General features: G+C 34.0%; 1 protein-coding gene and 1 pseudogene across 1 annotated transcript; both read left to right on the top strand.

Annotated features, from left to right (window-relative positions):
* The first annotated feature begins 491 nt into the window (after window positions 1-491).
* On the top strand, window positions 492-1704 carry LOC120183451 (gibberellin 2-beta-dioxygenase 8-like). Its single transcript, XM_039188141.1, has 3 exons — window positions 492-952; window positions 1044-1359; window positions 1436-1704. Exons 1-3 carry the CDS (start codon window positions 492-494, stop codon window positions 1664-1666), a joined length of 1008 nt encoding a protein of 335 aa, XP_039044072.1. The 3' UTR covers window positions 1667-1704.
* A 13488-nt stretch (window positions 1705-15192) lies between these two features.
* LOC120183422 lies at window positions 15193-16136 on the top strand (annotated as a pseudogene).
* The last annotated feature ends 864 nt before the right edge of the window (window positions 16137-17000 follow it).

Here is a 17000-nt window from a genome sequence, read left to right on the forward strand (position 1 = left end):
AATTGAGGGAATGTTTATTTTCAAAACTATATATTTTCTAATATAAATTAATACTTAATTTTTTTTGGCGTGGTCAAAACTCCCCTTGACCTCCATAAAGTTCTGCCTATAATCGCAACAACCCTACCCGTGATGGGGAAAGCCTCGAGAAATACCAATCATATTTCGTTGTCTATTCAAATAATATGTCATAATTTGTTCACTTGCTAATAGGCATGTGCCTATTTTTTATGGATTAGTGTATAGGTAAGGTTAGAGATGAAGATCCATGGAGTTCAGTGCTCTTCTTATCCTCTCCAGCACGCGCGTATTGTTTGCCAGTTCTCGTCTAGTCATACATACTGACCGTGTATTGTTTGCTTGATCTACTTGATGGTCAGTTCTAACAAAAAGACATGCAATTCATCTTTGTGTCTTTATATTATATACGTATATTTAGCCACTGTTAACCTTTATTCTCTGTTTTGCTTTGAGATCGTCCCTTAGGAATGATGGATTCGGACCCACCATTCCATGAAACCTACAAGACCCTTTTCGCCGACAAAGGATCATCGACGACGGATATATCTCCGAAAAATGACCGCAACACCACGGTCGAAGATCGCGAGCTTCCGTTGATCGATCTAAGCCGGTTGGCCCTTGACGACGAGTTGGAGAAGGAAAGATGCAAGGAAGAGATAGCAAGGGCTGCAAACGAATGGGGTTTTTTCCAAGTTATCAACCATGGGACCTCGAGAGACATATTGGATAAGATGAGGGAAGAGCAAGTGAAAGTGTTCAAGCAACCGTTTTACAACAAGTGCAGGGAAGACAAATTCATGAATATCTCTGCAGGGAGTTACAGTTGGGGAACGCCAACAGCTACTTCGCTTGGGCAATTTTCATGGTCCGAAGCTTTCCACGTTCCCATGACCGATATCTCGAGCTCTCGTTCCTTAAATACCACTTTCACGTAACTTACAAAACCTTCCTTAATCTTCACAAACTATGCAGTAATTCTCATACCATAACTCATTTCATTTGACCTTGTAATGTTACACCAGCACATCTGTGGAACAGTACGCCACAAAAGTTGCCAGTCTTGCTCAGAAGTTGGCCGAAATTTTGGCAGAGAAATCAGGTCATAACTCCACTTTCTTCCAGGAAAATTCTTTTTTGAGCACCTGCTTTCTCCGACTGAACCGATACCCGCCGTGCCCCGTCCCATTGTTCGGCCTAATGCCACACACAGACAGCGATTTCCTCACCGTATTGCACCAAGACCAGATTGGAGGACTGCAATTAGTGAAAGATGGGAATTGGGTTGCAGTTAAACCTAATCCAGAAGCTTTATTCATCAACATCGGAGATTTATTTCAGGTAACTCATGATTACCAGTGATTAGTGGACTCGAGTTAATTAGTTAGCACTTAGCAGATAACTATTTCTTGTGCAGGCATGGAGCAATGATTGTTATAAGAGTGTGCAACATTGTGTGGTGACTAATCCAACACAGGAAAGGTTCTCGGCTGCATATTTCCTTTGCCCATCGTATGAGACAGTGATAGAGAGTTGCAGCAAGCCCTCGGTTTATAGAAGTTTTAGCTTTAAGGAATATAGACAACAAGTCCAAGAGGATGTTCAAAACTATGGTTATAAAGTAGGGCTTCCAAGGTTTCGTGTATGATATATATTAACCAAGTAAATATTTATTGCTTCTTCTAGCTATATTAGCAGTAGGATCGGTTTTGAGTTTGAATTTGTAATAATGATTAAAAAAATAAAAAGTTAAAATTACGTCATTTTTATCTTTAGTTAAATAATTTGATTGTTTTAAGATTTGATCATTGATTTATGTGTTTCTTTAGTTTCTCATTCGCTTTAAGTCTAATTCTAATTAAATTTAAACCACATCCTCTTCAATCACTGTATAGTACATTTATAAATTCAATTCCTCTTTTTTAAGTAATAATTTCTCTCTCTCTCTTTTGTAATTTAATTCCGCAACTTTATGCTTTATTCAATTTAATTCTTTGACTCTAATCTTTTGTAAATTCTTTCTTCTTATTAATTCTTTGACCGCTTATACTTCCATTAATACTTTATCTTCAAAATACTTCTTTGAAAAATATCATTATAAATTTATTATATAATTTTGGACGGTATTTAATTTATTAAATAACATTACAACTCATCTAAAAAGTATGAAAATATGTGTATATGTATATACTTATAGAAGTTTACATTAGAATCAATCAATACCATAACATTATATATAATTACATTTAAATAGAAACTTAAACAAATATATTCAATTTGACTAGAATAATTTCAAATAATGTGTAAATAATAAAATGATACTCGTAAATTCATTTAACTGTGATTCTCTTCAGCTCGACTTCATCAAACGTTCACCCTTAGCTTGGTGAGCATATTTGAAGTGCCATGCATGTGCTACAATGCAACATATTTCAATCACCGTTAGGTTGGTGAGCATTTGTACTGTTGTTCACAGCTACTAATCTAAAGCATTCCCATCTGGATCTGTTCCCCTAACCGACAATGTGAAGTATATCAGCAAAATTGTACCAATGCTCGATCTGTAATCCGAAAAAAAGAGAGAAAATTTGATCAGTTTTAGTATATAAACAATAGCTTAAAAATTTATCATAATAGCTTAAAAACACTTGCATTGTGGCAAAGAACAGGAGAATCCTCTTAGGGTCTCGTAGCCATGGTGGAGGAGATCGCTTGAAACTATTTCTCCTCGAGCTGATATTCAATCTGCCCTCAGTTGCAGCACTGATATTACCTGATGTAAAGGTGATCTGATTTGCCTGTTGTTGCTCGGATGATCTCCGGACTCTTTGGCCACTAAAATACATATGCAAACTGTTCATACACTAATTACATCTAAAAAAGCAGCTCAGAATCTTTGTAGGAAACTAATATTGATGATGATAATAATCATACTCATCTATATGATGGTCGAGCTAAGTGGCAGGACGACCACATCCGCAGCTAAACTGCAGAAAATGAGGCCGGCCCAGCTGGTTGGTGATGGAAGTTAATGTACTAAACCAGCAAACATGAACCAAATATTTTCCAGGAAAATTTTCCTGGGGAAAGTTTCAAGAACGTTCTATTTTTAATTTATTATTTTATTTGATAATTTTAAAAATATCAATTTTTTATTAAGCTAAGATGATTACAAGTAGTATCTCTTCTAAATAAATTATCTTGCTGCAGCTGCTGGTGCTGGAACCATGACATCTAGGAATAACAACGATTCTTTTAACCATTGAGGTAAGTTGATTCGTGTAAAAAATATCATTTTTTAAAAGTATTTTAAATTTGTGACGGAATATGTTTATGACAGATCCATATATTTTGTCACAAATTTGTGAAGGGTCCACAAGTTCCGTCACAAATTTTGAAATTTTTTTACCTGTTCATTTTCTCCAATTTCCCTCTATTGAAACATAAAATTTCAAATCTACCCGTTTTTACCTTAATTTTTTTTAAACCTTTCTAAACTCAAGTTTCTCTCATTTCTTTCTTCTTATTTCATCTCTTCTTATTAGCTCATTTTTTCTCATTAAGAGTTCATCTTTGTAGGTTTAAACGTCGATGTCCTTCCCTCGTTGGTTTCACACATTCCTCTATTTTAATTTTATGCAATCACATAGATGGACTTAAGCCTTTAATATCGACTAACAACCATTCGATGGCCTTTTTGTGGGTGAACAAAACAGAAACCAAGTCTTCTTCTTCTTCCTTTGATAACTCACTAGAAATAATGATCGACAAGGTTCGTTTATCGCCCAAAAATGTAAATCTTAGGTGTGAAGGATGCTGCTTTAACTCTAATTTTGGTGCCTGCAAAATTGAAGGAATGGGTTTAGACTTAGAGGGAATTAGGTGAAAGTCAGAAATATATGAAAGAGAGTAAATAATTGCGCCTAAATTTTTTCATCAAGATCCGTCAATTCCCTACAAAAGTCACTAAACAAATTAGTTTCTAAAAATTCAGCAGCCAATGGATCTATAATATCGATAAAATTTAAACTTGCGACCGTATCCGAATATTTCATGGCTTTATATACTTTGAACTTAACCACTTCCCCCTTCGAACTCCATGGTTAAGATGGCACTACATACATCAATTTTGGTGTGTATCATGGACAAGAAAGGTCGTCCAAGCAAAATCTTTGATTCAATATTGCTACGATCATTTTCCATATCGATAATGTAAAAATCAGCAGGGAAAATAAGATCATTTACCTTTACCAATACATTTTCTAGAACTCATTCGGGGTAAATGGTTGACCAATCGGCTAGTTGAACCGTCACTCGCATCTCCTTCAATGGTTCGCTTGAAATTTTGTTGTAGACAGTTAACAGCATGACATTGATGGATGCGCCTAAATCACACATCGCCCTCTTGATTATGAAATTTTCTATCTTGCACGGAATGGCGAACATCCCTTGATCTTTATACTTTGTTGGGAGGCATTTCTAAAAAATGGTCGAGACGTTCTCGCCAAGATTTAATTTCTCATACCCGGATAATCACCTCCGATTTGTGCACAAATTTTTCAAGAACTTCGCGTATTTAGACACTTTTCGAATGACATCAAGAAGCTGAATATTAATTTTCACTTTCTTGAATATATCAAGAATCTGTTTCTCATATTCTTTCTTGTCACGCCATGCAAGCCTACATGGGAAAAGAGGAGGAGTCTCGTAAGTAGGAGAGAAAAAAGAACAAGGAACGTCTTTACCTAAGATAGGTGGAAGAAAATATTTTTCTTCTTGATTCTTTGATGATGTGTCATCTTCCTTCTTGTCGAATCTTTTTTTTTTATGCTTTCATCGATTCAGGCAAAATGACAGTATCACTCCGCAAAGTAATTGCACTCATGTTTTCTATCAGATTAGTTTTGGTTTGAGAGTGTAATCGGCCTTGAGACTCAAAACGACCAACGGCTTGGGCTAATTGGCTGATATGTTTGTCAATTTCTTTGAGATGTGATAGTGTTTGGGTTTGAAAATTTTCTTGTGTGATGGCCAATTTTTCAACAACGGTCTAAAGTGAGGTTTCTTGTAGCTCTTAATTTGAAAAGGAGGTGGCATCGGTTGGTAATTTGGATTTATATATCTCATATTTGGGTGATCTCTCCAAACAAGATTAAACGTGTTACTATAGGGATTATATGGCCTTTGAGGAGGTCCCGGGAAGTTGTTTATGGAATTAACATGGGCGTCTGACTCTTCTTGCAACATAAGACAATAATCCATCGGATGGTCCGGTAATGTGCAAATTCCGTAGACTTTCACAGTTATGATCTTTCCTGAAATCAATGAATTCAGAATATCAGTCAACATATCTATCATATTTTCTAATGAAATGTTGCTTACCTCATGAACCCATCGGTTAGATTCACTTGTAGAACTGAATTGTTGTGAATTCGCGATCATGGTAGAAATTAGAGTCCTTGTGGCTTCCAGGGTTATATTAACAAGGGCACCACCATTAGCGGTGTTCACCATTTTTGTCGATTGGAAACATGCATTCATAAAGGTATTGCAAGAGAGTTTGTTCGGAAAGGACATACTATGGAAACTGGAACATAACTTTTTAAACCTCTACCAGTAGTCATGAAAAGTTTCGTTGTTCCTTTACTGGATTCCCAAAATTCTTTGCCTAAGCTCACAGGGAAAAACCTGTCAAGAAAAACACGAGATAATTCAGTCTAAGTAGTTACAGAATTAGACGGGACGTAAAATAACCACTCATTAGCTGCTCCGGCTAAAGAAAAGGGAAACGTTTGCAATTTGATTTAATCTTCGGAAACTCCTTGAGGCAGCATACTATTGCAAACCATATGGAATTCGGCTAAATGTTTATGTGGGCTCTTGCAAGGAACTATGTGCACATTCAGCCATGATGATGAATGTGCACATTTGCTATACAAGCATGATATATATATATATATATATATAATGTAAAGAATGTTGATTTCAGTTGTCATGAACAACACAAAATCTAGGAGAAAAGCCAAGAATGGAAGTTTTCGTGAGCCAAACCTCGAGCTGAAGGGGTCAGAGCAGCAACTGCTGTTTGATTATAGGAGGGGCTAAGTTCATAACTGACGATACAGTTAGGATTAAAAGATGTTCCGCCTTCTGGCCCGGGTGGAATATATGCTATTGCTCCTCGCAGACATAGACCGTAATCGGTTCCTGATAAGTCCGACGCACACTGGACAAGGGTGTACAGTGTTTGAGAACTTGAAATATTCTTCTCTTTAGTTGCAAATTTTTTGGCCCTTGCGGCTTCAGTTTCCACCAGGATAGCAGTATCATTAATTATACTCAGAATATACGTGTCAAAACGGTCTTGCTCAGCGAGATTCGAACTCACGGTCATGCCATTAAAGAAGGCAACTCTAGGTGCTTCAGCCACAATGGAAAATATATTTCGATTTGAGTATCGTCTCCGGCACCCATCGAACCATATCCCGGCCTCTTTTTCAATGGGACAACGTCGGGAAATGTCATCGGTGGCAAAGGTTTCACACACTTGGCAGTCGTTGGTAGAAGATCTCCAAGGCATCCGTACATGCCGTATACCATGTCAGGGTTCCTGCCTGAGGTTGTGTTGTAGAAACCTTCTCCCCAGTGACGTTAGACGACAGTGAAGATAATAATCTATCGTGGTTGGTCCGGTAAGTGCTGCTTATGGAGAAATTGGTGGTGTTTGGACAGAAGTGGTAGACATAACTATACTGTAAAGTCAAATAAATGCGGCTGAGGGGGCACCAAGTCAAATAAGTGTGGTTGAGGGTCACTGAATTCGGTGCAATAATTTTTTTTTGTTGAAATTTTAGGGTATTTATAAGATTAGTCCTTAAGCTTCAACTATAAATACCTTTACTCATTTAGTTTCAAAATTATCCCAAATCATTTCTTTCTCATAATACTAGAGAGCTTTCTTATGAGTAGTGAGTGTTTTGTAAACAACTATAAATTTTCTCTCTTAGTAAAAGATCTGCAGTAGTCCGGAGACGTATGCATAATTGGTTGAATTCCGTTATCAATTTCAGGTATTATTTTTCTGTTTTTATTTCGCATTCTCACTAATCTGATTATAGGAAAATTACTCGTACTCGTTTATTTTCCAACAACTGGTATTAGAGCTTTTGGTTGTGAATTTTGTCAATTTTTGTGAGGTTACTATTCACATGAATAGTGAATTTTGTGAATGGTAAAATTTTGTCGGCGATACGAATTTGTCGATAGAGGTGTTCTAATATACGACGGTTCGCGAAAATTGTCAAAAACGATCCAAAGAAGCCAGATTCAAGTGGGAGCGATGACTGCAGACGAAGGGAATGTGAAAATTGAGAAGTTCGATGGTGTGGACTTTGGCTTTTGGATGATGCATATTGAAGATTTTTTGTACCAGAAAAATCTATATCAACCTCTCTCAGGAAAGAAACCAGAGGGCATGAAGAATGAAGAATGAAGAATGAAGACTGTGCTCTTCTCGACAGACAAGCCCTCGGAGTTATCCGACTGACGTTATCTCGCAATGTTGCTTTCAACATATCAAAGGAAAAGACCACAGTGGGTCTTATGACAGCTCTCTCCAGTATGTATGAGAAGTCATCGGCCTCAAACAAAGTTCACTTGATGAGGCGATTATTCAATTTGCGGATGGTGGAAGGGGCATCAATGGCTCAACACCTAAATGAACTCAATGCAATCACAACCCAGTTGAGTTAAGTGGAAATTGAATTCGATGATGAAGTTCGAGCTTTAATTCTCTTATCATCTCTAACAGACAGTTGAAGTGCTACTGTTACAGCAATCAGCAGCTCGTTGGGAAATAGCAAATTAAAATTCGACGATGTTCGGGATCTGGTATTGAGTGAAGAAATTCGACGGAGTGAATCGGGTGAAGTATCAACCTCCTCAGCCTTGCACACGAAGTCTAGAGGGAGAACTTCAGAAAGAAATTCAAATCGTGGCAGATCCAAATCCAGAAAGGGAAAATCAAGAACGGGAAAGAAAGATTTTACATGTTATAATTATAGCAAGAATGGTCACTTTAAAAGAGACTGTCGAGCACTGAAGAAAGATACCGACGCACAGGAGTCTGTCAACATGACAGAGGAGACAAGTAATGCTATGATTCTAAGCGTCAACAGTGCGATTGAATCATGGATCTTAGATTCAGGGGCATCTTTCCACTCCACCCATGACAAGAAATCATGGATAACTATGTCAGTGGTGATTTTGGGAAGGTCCCGGAAAGCTGCTTATGGAATTAACATAGGCGTCTGAGTCTTCTTGCAACATAGGACAATAATCCATCGGATGGTCTTGTAATGTGCAAATTCCGTAGACTTTCACAGTTCTGATCTTTCTTGAAATCAATGAATTCAGAATATCAGTCAACCTATCTATCATATTTTCTAATGAAATGTTGCTTACCTCATGAACCCATCGGTTAGATTCACTTGTAGAACTGAATTGTTGTGAATTCGAGACCATGGTAGAAATTAGAGTCCTTGTGGCTTCCAGGGTTATATTAACAAGGGTGCCACCACTAGCGGTGTTCACCATTTTTCTGTCGATTGGTAGCACGCCTTCATAAAGGTATTGCAAGAGAGTTTGTTCGGAGAGGCCATACTGTGGAAAACTGGAACATAACTTTTTAAACCTCTACCAATAGTCATGAAGAGTTTCGTTGTTCCTTTACTGGATTCCCAAAATGCTTTGCCTAAGCTCGCAGGGAAAAACCTGTCAAAGAAAACACGAGATAATTCAATCCAAGTAGTTACAGAATTAGGCGGAATATAAAATAACCACTCCTTAGCTGCTCCGGCTAAGGAAAAGGGAAACGTTTGCAATTTGATTTAATCTTCGGAAACTCCCTAAGGCATCATACTATTGCAAACCATATGGAATTCGGCTAAATGTTTATGTGGGCTCTTGCTGGGATGACCTTTGTAAGTGGGAAGGAGATGGATCAATCCTATCTTTAGTTGATATGGGGTCTCACCTTCGGCGAATATGATACATAGCAGCTGTTGCACAGCGAGCGCTGTGACTAGCTCTCTAATAATCTAATTCACCATTGGTATTGGCTCGGGTATAGGATTTACGTCAAGTAAGGTGGAATTGCCATTTGGGGTGGATCATTCGTAAGATTAGGATAGAGTTTCGGATGTAGATTCCAGATTTGATCTTTGGTTGTTTTGTTTGCGTCGTTGTTTCTTCTTTCGAAGTGTTTGGCCGTGAGTTATACGAGCTCTCACTTTGATATCCAGATTAAATTCTGTAAGATCTCTCAAATTTCTCTTGGTTATAAAATAAAAAAATAATCAGTAATTGTCGAAAATAAATCACCCCAGCAACGATGCTAATTTTAACGAGCGTAGTTTTACTCGCTAAAATAAATTATACCTCTTCAAAGATAAAAGAAATAAGTAAAAAGTATAACAGTGGAAAAGGGTTGATCCACAGGGAGATGTAAGAATTTATGATTCAAATTTTGTGTTGGTTTCAATCCCAGAAGCTGTAATGAAAGTAAAATAAAAGAGGGGGTTCGGCATGATTGATAAAAAAAATAAATGAAGCAATTTAATAAATCAAATTGAGAAAAGTAGTGAATCAAAAGAATAAGAGATGAAATGAAATAATACTTAAAAAAACGCAGATAAGAAAGCTGCCTCGAGCTAGCTTTGATTCGATTCTTTCAATCATGGAAATGTGTTTTTTTTTGGGATTCGTGCCGATTACATTCTACAAGGTCCAGCCCATTGTAACTTTCATTTCTCTCATGTAACCGATCTTCCCAAGTCAATCTTCGAAAGACGATTCTTGAGTGGATTAACCACATTTATTGCCGTTAAAACATTCAGATTAAAAGCAGGAAAGGCTGGACTCATATGTTATCTCGTCGAGAATCGATTCCGATCTTGTTTTTCCTTAGCAGACAATCGTTAAGTGTGTTCACAGAAAGTCGAATTACTATAGGCTAATCCTTCCTCCCAACGGTATATTTAAACATTTAGACCAACGTCGACTTTTTGATTTGAAAATGTTTAAAAATTATGAGTGAGGCCGATTGCCAAGTTCTTTCGCCCAAAAAAAACGAGAATGTATCCCGAAGGGATTTATGTGCTTATTTCAAATCTCACGATTTGAATCGATTCATTACTAGCTCTTGGCACAAGAGAATTAGCTAAGCATGATATTGCTTATCATAGTTAGCATAGTTTTGCAAAATAAAATAAAATCGAAAACGAAGAAAGTAAAAGAAAAATAGAAACTTAGATTAAAAATGCTGAAAATAGCAAAGTAAAACATGATATGTTCAAGTCATACCCATGAAGGGTATTTATAGGTTTCTTAAATCTAGAGATAATAAAATAAAAATCGCACATGGGATTCAACAACATGCAAACTTTGATGCTGTCTAATTCACAATCGATTAATTTGAATTGAGTCAACATAATAATTAACTTTTTTATAAATTTATATTTAAATTATTCCCTCTACCATGTCATGTAATTGACCTTGTTGCTGGCTAGTTTTAGCTTGGACCATAATACAAGTTTTATAAATTACAAAATGATTAAGTTTTCGCCATCGCAGAAGAATCATTGATCCTTACTAAATGAAAATCTGAGTCAACACAATTGATTTATTTTACTATAAATCTCAAATTAATCCAAACTCAAAAACTTGACGAGTGTAGTCAATACTGATTTGACATCATTAACAGATTAGGTGTAGCTTTGAAGTTTGTGATTTGTAAATTCAATAAAGTCCGCTGGTTATGCAGAATAAAAAAAAGAGAGACAGAGAGAATGGACAACGTACGGAGATGTGCATTTTCTTCTTGGTTACTTTGCTGCCATTTACCAGATTGCCTTATTTCGCGGGATTCCATTTGGCGGGATGTCTCACGAAAGGCAGGTTAATATACGATGTTACCGGATATATTAAAATATATTTAATAAATTTAATTTAGCGTTACATATTATATGGACAGACTAATAATGTTTTAGGTAGAAAACATAAAAAATTATTAAAAAATTTGGTAACCGATAAACTTTGATTATCGGTAAGTATCGATATATATATATATATATATATATATAAGTGTTTATACTTATTTCACTGTGAAAAATTAATTTAATGTTATCTTTTGAGTGGGATTTAAGATATTAATTTAGTAATTATACGCGTCTAATAATTTATTTTTATGTTACGGTATATATTATTATTAAATAAAAAACAATAAACATAGATATTACATATTTATTATTATCTTTGGTTAAAATTGTTAAATTTAAATTCTATATAATATTTTAAAAAATATCAAAACAATCAAACAATTTTTTTGTGTAAATGAAATTATTAAATCAATATTGTACGTGGAAAACATGAAACACTATTAAAAAAAATTTAAACATAAATTACATAACTTTAAAAAAAGTGTTGATCTTTTTTATAAAAAGTATCTATACTTTCAACATATCAGGTAAATTTTACCGGTTTTGTCATAATGAAATTGGTTTTGTCATATTTTTACATGTTATATTGTAAAGTATCTATCCTTTTTATAAACGGATCGATACTTTCAACATATCAAGTAAATTTTACCGCTTTTGTCATAATGAAACTGGGTTTTTCATATTTTTACATGTTATATTGTAAAGTATCTATCCTTTTTATAAAAGGATCGATACTTTCAACATATCAGGTAAATTTTACCCTTTTTTTCATAATGAAACTGGTTTTGTCATATTTTTACCTGTTATATTGTAAAGTATCGATCCTTTTTATAAAAATGATCGATACTTTCAACATATCAGCTAAATTTTACCATTTTTTGTCATAATAAAACTGGTTTTGTCATATTTTTACCTGTTATATTGTAAAATATCGATACATTTTTATAAAGTATCGATACTTTATAGGCGCTACTACTGCTTTTCTTTTAAATTCCAAAAGTTTCGATACTTATTTAAATTGAATCGATACTTTCAACATATTCGGTAGGTAGTTTAATGTAATAGTAGCACCTATTTTTTTTACCGTTTACATTATTAACAACCTTAAAAAACGATAGGTATTTTAATGTAATAGGTATTTTAAATTTTATTAACATTTATTCCTAAGGTAAGTTTATTATAACTGATAACAAATTAAGTAATTACCTATTTTGTTACATAAGCGCTACTTAATATGTTATTATACTTGATAATATTTTTAGTAATTAACCGATTATGTAAATGAAATTATTAAATTAATATTGTAGGTGGAAAACATGAAACACTATTAAAAATTTTTGAAACATAAATTACATAACTTTAAAAAAAGTATCAATCTTTTTTATAAAAAGTATTTATACTTTTAACATATCAGGTAAATTTTATCGGTTTGTCATAATGAAACCGGTTTTGTCATATTTTTACCTGTTATATTGTAAAGTATCTATCCTTTTTATAAAAGGATCGATACTTTCAACATATCAAGTAAATTTTACCCTTTTTTCATAATAAAACTGGTTTTGTCATATTTTTACATGTTATATTGTAAAGTATCTATCATTTTTATAAAAGGATCGATACTTTCAACATATCAGATAAATTTTACCATTTTTGTCATAATGAAACTGATTTTGTCATATTTTTACATGTTATATTGTAAAGTATCAGGTAAATTTTACTGTTTTTGTCATACTGAAACTGGTTTTGTCATATTTTTATCTGTTATATTGTAAAATATCGATACATTTTTATAAAGTATCGATACTTTATAGGTGCTATTACTGCTTTTCTTTTAAATTCCAAAAGTTTCGATACTTATTTAAATGAAATCGATACTTTCAACATATCCGGTAGGTAGTTTAATGTAATAGGTAGGTATTTCACTATGAAAAACATTAATTTAAGGTTATCTTTTGAGTGAGATTTAAGATATTAATTTATTAATTATATGCGTCTAATGATTTATTTTTTATGTTACGGTATATATTATTATTAAAAAAACAATAAAAATATATATTAAATATTTATTATTATCTTTGGTTAAAATTGTTAAATTTAAATTCTAAATAATATTTTATAAAATATCAAAACAATCAAATAATTTTTTGTGTAAATGAAATTATTAAATTAATATTGTAGATGGAAAACATGAAACACTATTAAAAAATTTGAAACATAAATTACATAACTTTAAAAAAAATATCGATCATTTTTATAAAAAGTATCTATACTTTCAACATATCAGGTAAATTCTACCGGTTTTGTCATAATGAAACTGGTTTTGTCATATTTTTACCTGTTATATTGTAAAATATCTATCCTTTTTATAAAATGATCGATACTTTCAACATATTAGGTAAATTTTACTGTTTTTGTCATAATAAAATTGGTTTTGTCATATTTTTACATGTTATATTGTAAAGTATCTATCATTTTTATAAAATGATCGATACTTTCAACATATCAGGTAAATTTTACCGTTTTGTCATAATGAAACTGATTTTGTCATATTTTTACCTATTATATTGTAAAGTATCGATCTTTTTTATAAAAAGGATCGATACTTTCAACATATCAGGTAAATTTTACTGTTTTTGTCAGAATAAAACTGGTTTTGTCATATTTTTACCTGTTATATTGTAAAATATCTATCATTTTTATAAAAGGATCGATACTTTCAACATATTAGGTAAATTTTACCGTTTTTGTTATAATGAAACTGGTTTTGTCATATTTTTACCTGTTATATTGTAAAGTATCTATCATTTTTATAAAATGATCGATACTTTCAACATATCAAGTAAATTTTACCGGTTTTGTCATAATGAAATTGGTTTTGTCATATTTTTACCTGTTATATTGTAAAATATCGATACATTTTTTATAAAGTATCGATATTTTATAAGCGTTGTTACTGCTTTTCTTTTAAATTCCAAAAGTGTTGATACTTATTTAAATGAAATCGATACTTTCAACATTTCCGGTAGGTAGTTTAATGTAATAGGTAGCGCCTATTTTTTTACCATTTACATTATTAACAATCTTAAAAAAAACGGTAGGTATTTTAATGTAATAGGTATTTTAAATTTTATTAACATTTAATCCTAAGGTAAGTTTATTATAACTGATAACAAATTAAGTAAGTAATTACCTATTTTGTTACATAAACGCTACTTAATATGTTATTATACTTGATAATGTTTCCAGTAATTAACTAATTATGTTATTCTTGGTAACATTTTAGGCGTTTACCTAATATGTTATAATAACAAATTAAGTAATTAACCTATTTTAATATATGAATGCTACCTATTATGTTATATAAGCGCTACCTAATATGTTATTGTGCTTGATAATGTTTCCAGTAATTAACCTATTTTATTATATAAGTGTTACCTATTACATTATATAAGCGCTACCAATTACATTAAATAAGCAGAACCTAATATGTTATTATGCTTGATAATGTTTCCAGTAATTAACCTATTTTATTATATAAGTGCTACCTATTACATTATATAAGTGGTACCTAATATGTTATTGTACTTGATAATGTTTCCGGTTAAATGATATAACATAGCCGATCTAAATTTTAATCGGTCACGCCGTTTTTGAGCCGTTTTTTAAGCGCCGCACTGCAGAACTTCCCCCATTTGGTTTGAGTCGTTTATTACATGCTTTTGAAAGCCAATCCGTATGTTCTAAGTATTAAATGCACTGATAGAATGTCCTATCACCGTCTCTCTCACGGTAATTTATAAATCACTATATAAATTTTAAGGGTAAACTACGCCAATGGTCACTGATGTTTTAAAAGTTACAAATCAGTCACTAACGTTATCGTTTGTGACAAATTGGTCACTCGTCGTTAACAGCCATTAAGAGACGTCGCAGAAATCACACGTGGACCGTTAGTTGCTTACCTGGGTGGTTGATCGACTGAAATTTATTACAGCTTGGTTGCTCTACAGTTGCTTCACCCTCTTTTGAAAGGATATTCTCCCTACTCACAAAACAAAACTCTCTCTATCTTTTATAAAACCCCCATATTTACATGCTACCAAAGAGAGGTTCGTGGCGTCGAAGTCTTTCTTATCGTTGCTATTCTTTTCCATTTATCGACCAAACGGCGGGGAATATGGTCGTAATAATGAGAGAAATAGTCGGTGAAATGACACCTTTTACGGTGATGGGGATAATGAAAGCTTGCACCATATCACTCATTATTCCTGCCAAAACAACCATAACAAGAGGAATGAGCCCTTTTGTCTTTGTAGTTTACACCAATAATGTTGGCTTTCTCTTGCTACTCCCTTTTTCCTTTCTTTTTCACAGGGAAAGATGCTTGCAAGGCTACAACTTCCTCTTATCTTTTCCCCTTCTTTGTGTACCACTCTCTCTTCAATTTCTTTATCTTTTGTTTGTTTGTTACTGCAGACCAGACCAGACGATCTTCACTTTCCCACTCCTCGTACGTATATTTTTTACTGGGTTTAACAGGGTCGCTTATCTTCTCTCTTCACCTTGTTTCAACTTCCTTGAAATGAAAAACGATCGACTGATTTCTTCATCTTCTTTTCTGGTGTTTGATTTGTGTAGGATAGCTATATCAGAGAACCTTGCATTGGTTGGATTAAGCTAAACTCACCCATCATTGTATGTGCAACTGGTCTCCTAATCCTGTCTATTTCCTTCTTGCGTTCCATCCTTCTCAAGTTCTTTATCTTCCCAAAGCCATATTCTTCTTCTTGTAATATATTTCAATTCAGAAAATAGAAGGAAAAACTTGTGATAATAACAACACATGCATGATTATCATATAGGATGACAAAGCCCGATTAGAGTAGCAACGACAGCCAAGCCAAAGTGATTGGCACCTTGGTTTCAATCATTGGAGCCAACGTAGTAAAACTGTATAAAGGTCAATTTATACAAAAATCATTTTTCTTCTACGACAAGCATTATCGGGTTAACCATGTACCCAAACTCTTTGTGTTCTACTCAGCACCAAATCGTTGGATTCTCGGTGGTGTTTTGTTAATGGTTGCATCTTTATCTGTTTCATTATGGAATGTTATTTAGGTAGCTAATGAAAAAACTAGATTATTGTATGCTTTAAACTAGTCGAAGCTGGATAAGCAATCGATGACGTGGAGGAAGACGATGAAGTTGTTGAAGAACTAGGCGACGAGGAAATTAGATTGATTTGGTTTCTGGAACCAATTAAGTTCTGTATAGTTTCAGACCACTTGCTGTTGGTATTGGTAATAACCGAAATAGCATCGCATTCATCATTTTCGTCGTCTAACAGTTGTTTCTCTAGCTCCTCAAGTTGGTTCATCATTTTCTTCATTGAGTCTTGCGGTTGTGCGACCCATATCGAAATCGGATTCATATACGGACTGCCTGGTAAACTGGGATTAAGGGCCTAAATTATGGAGGAGTCATAGTTAATATCGAGTGAAATTTGCTGCGGCCTCAGTTGTTGTAAAAACAGTAACCCGTATCGCTGCAACATGAAAGAATGAGACGAGAAATTACCTAAGACATCGGACGACGACAAGTTGGTCGACAAATCAATGGGAGACAAGAGAGAAATTGGAGAAGTGTGCTGGTAAGTTTTGGCCTTAGCTAAACGGAGATAAAGGTGGGCAGGATGAATGTTAAGGAGTTTTTAAGTTTAAAACGATCTGAGATGTTGGATCCATGAACATTTCGGGGACTTGTGTCCGGTACGGTGTAGTCGCTTTGTTGTTGTTCATGCAGCCAATGCTACCCACAGATCTGCCGGTTAATCCATCGTAAAAATCCTGACCACCGTCGAAGAATCCCGAAGCCATTTCCCCTCCCCTCTGCTTTGGGTTAACTGAATATAATAGAGGAGAGCTAATGGTGGTTTTGGAGTTCCATTTAATTTTATTAATTAAATTTTCATTAAATATTTCG

Source organism: Hibiscus syriacus, unplaced genomic scaffold (assembly GCF_006381635.1).
Source record: "Hibiscus syriacus cultivar Baekdansim isolate YM2019G1 unplaced genomic scaffold, ASM638163v2 tig00112762_pilon, whole genome shotgun sequence".
Classification (NCBI taxonomy): Eukaryota; Viridiplantae; Streptophyta; class Magnoliopsida; order Malvales; family Malvaceae; genus Hibiscus; species Hibiscus syriacus.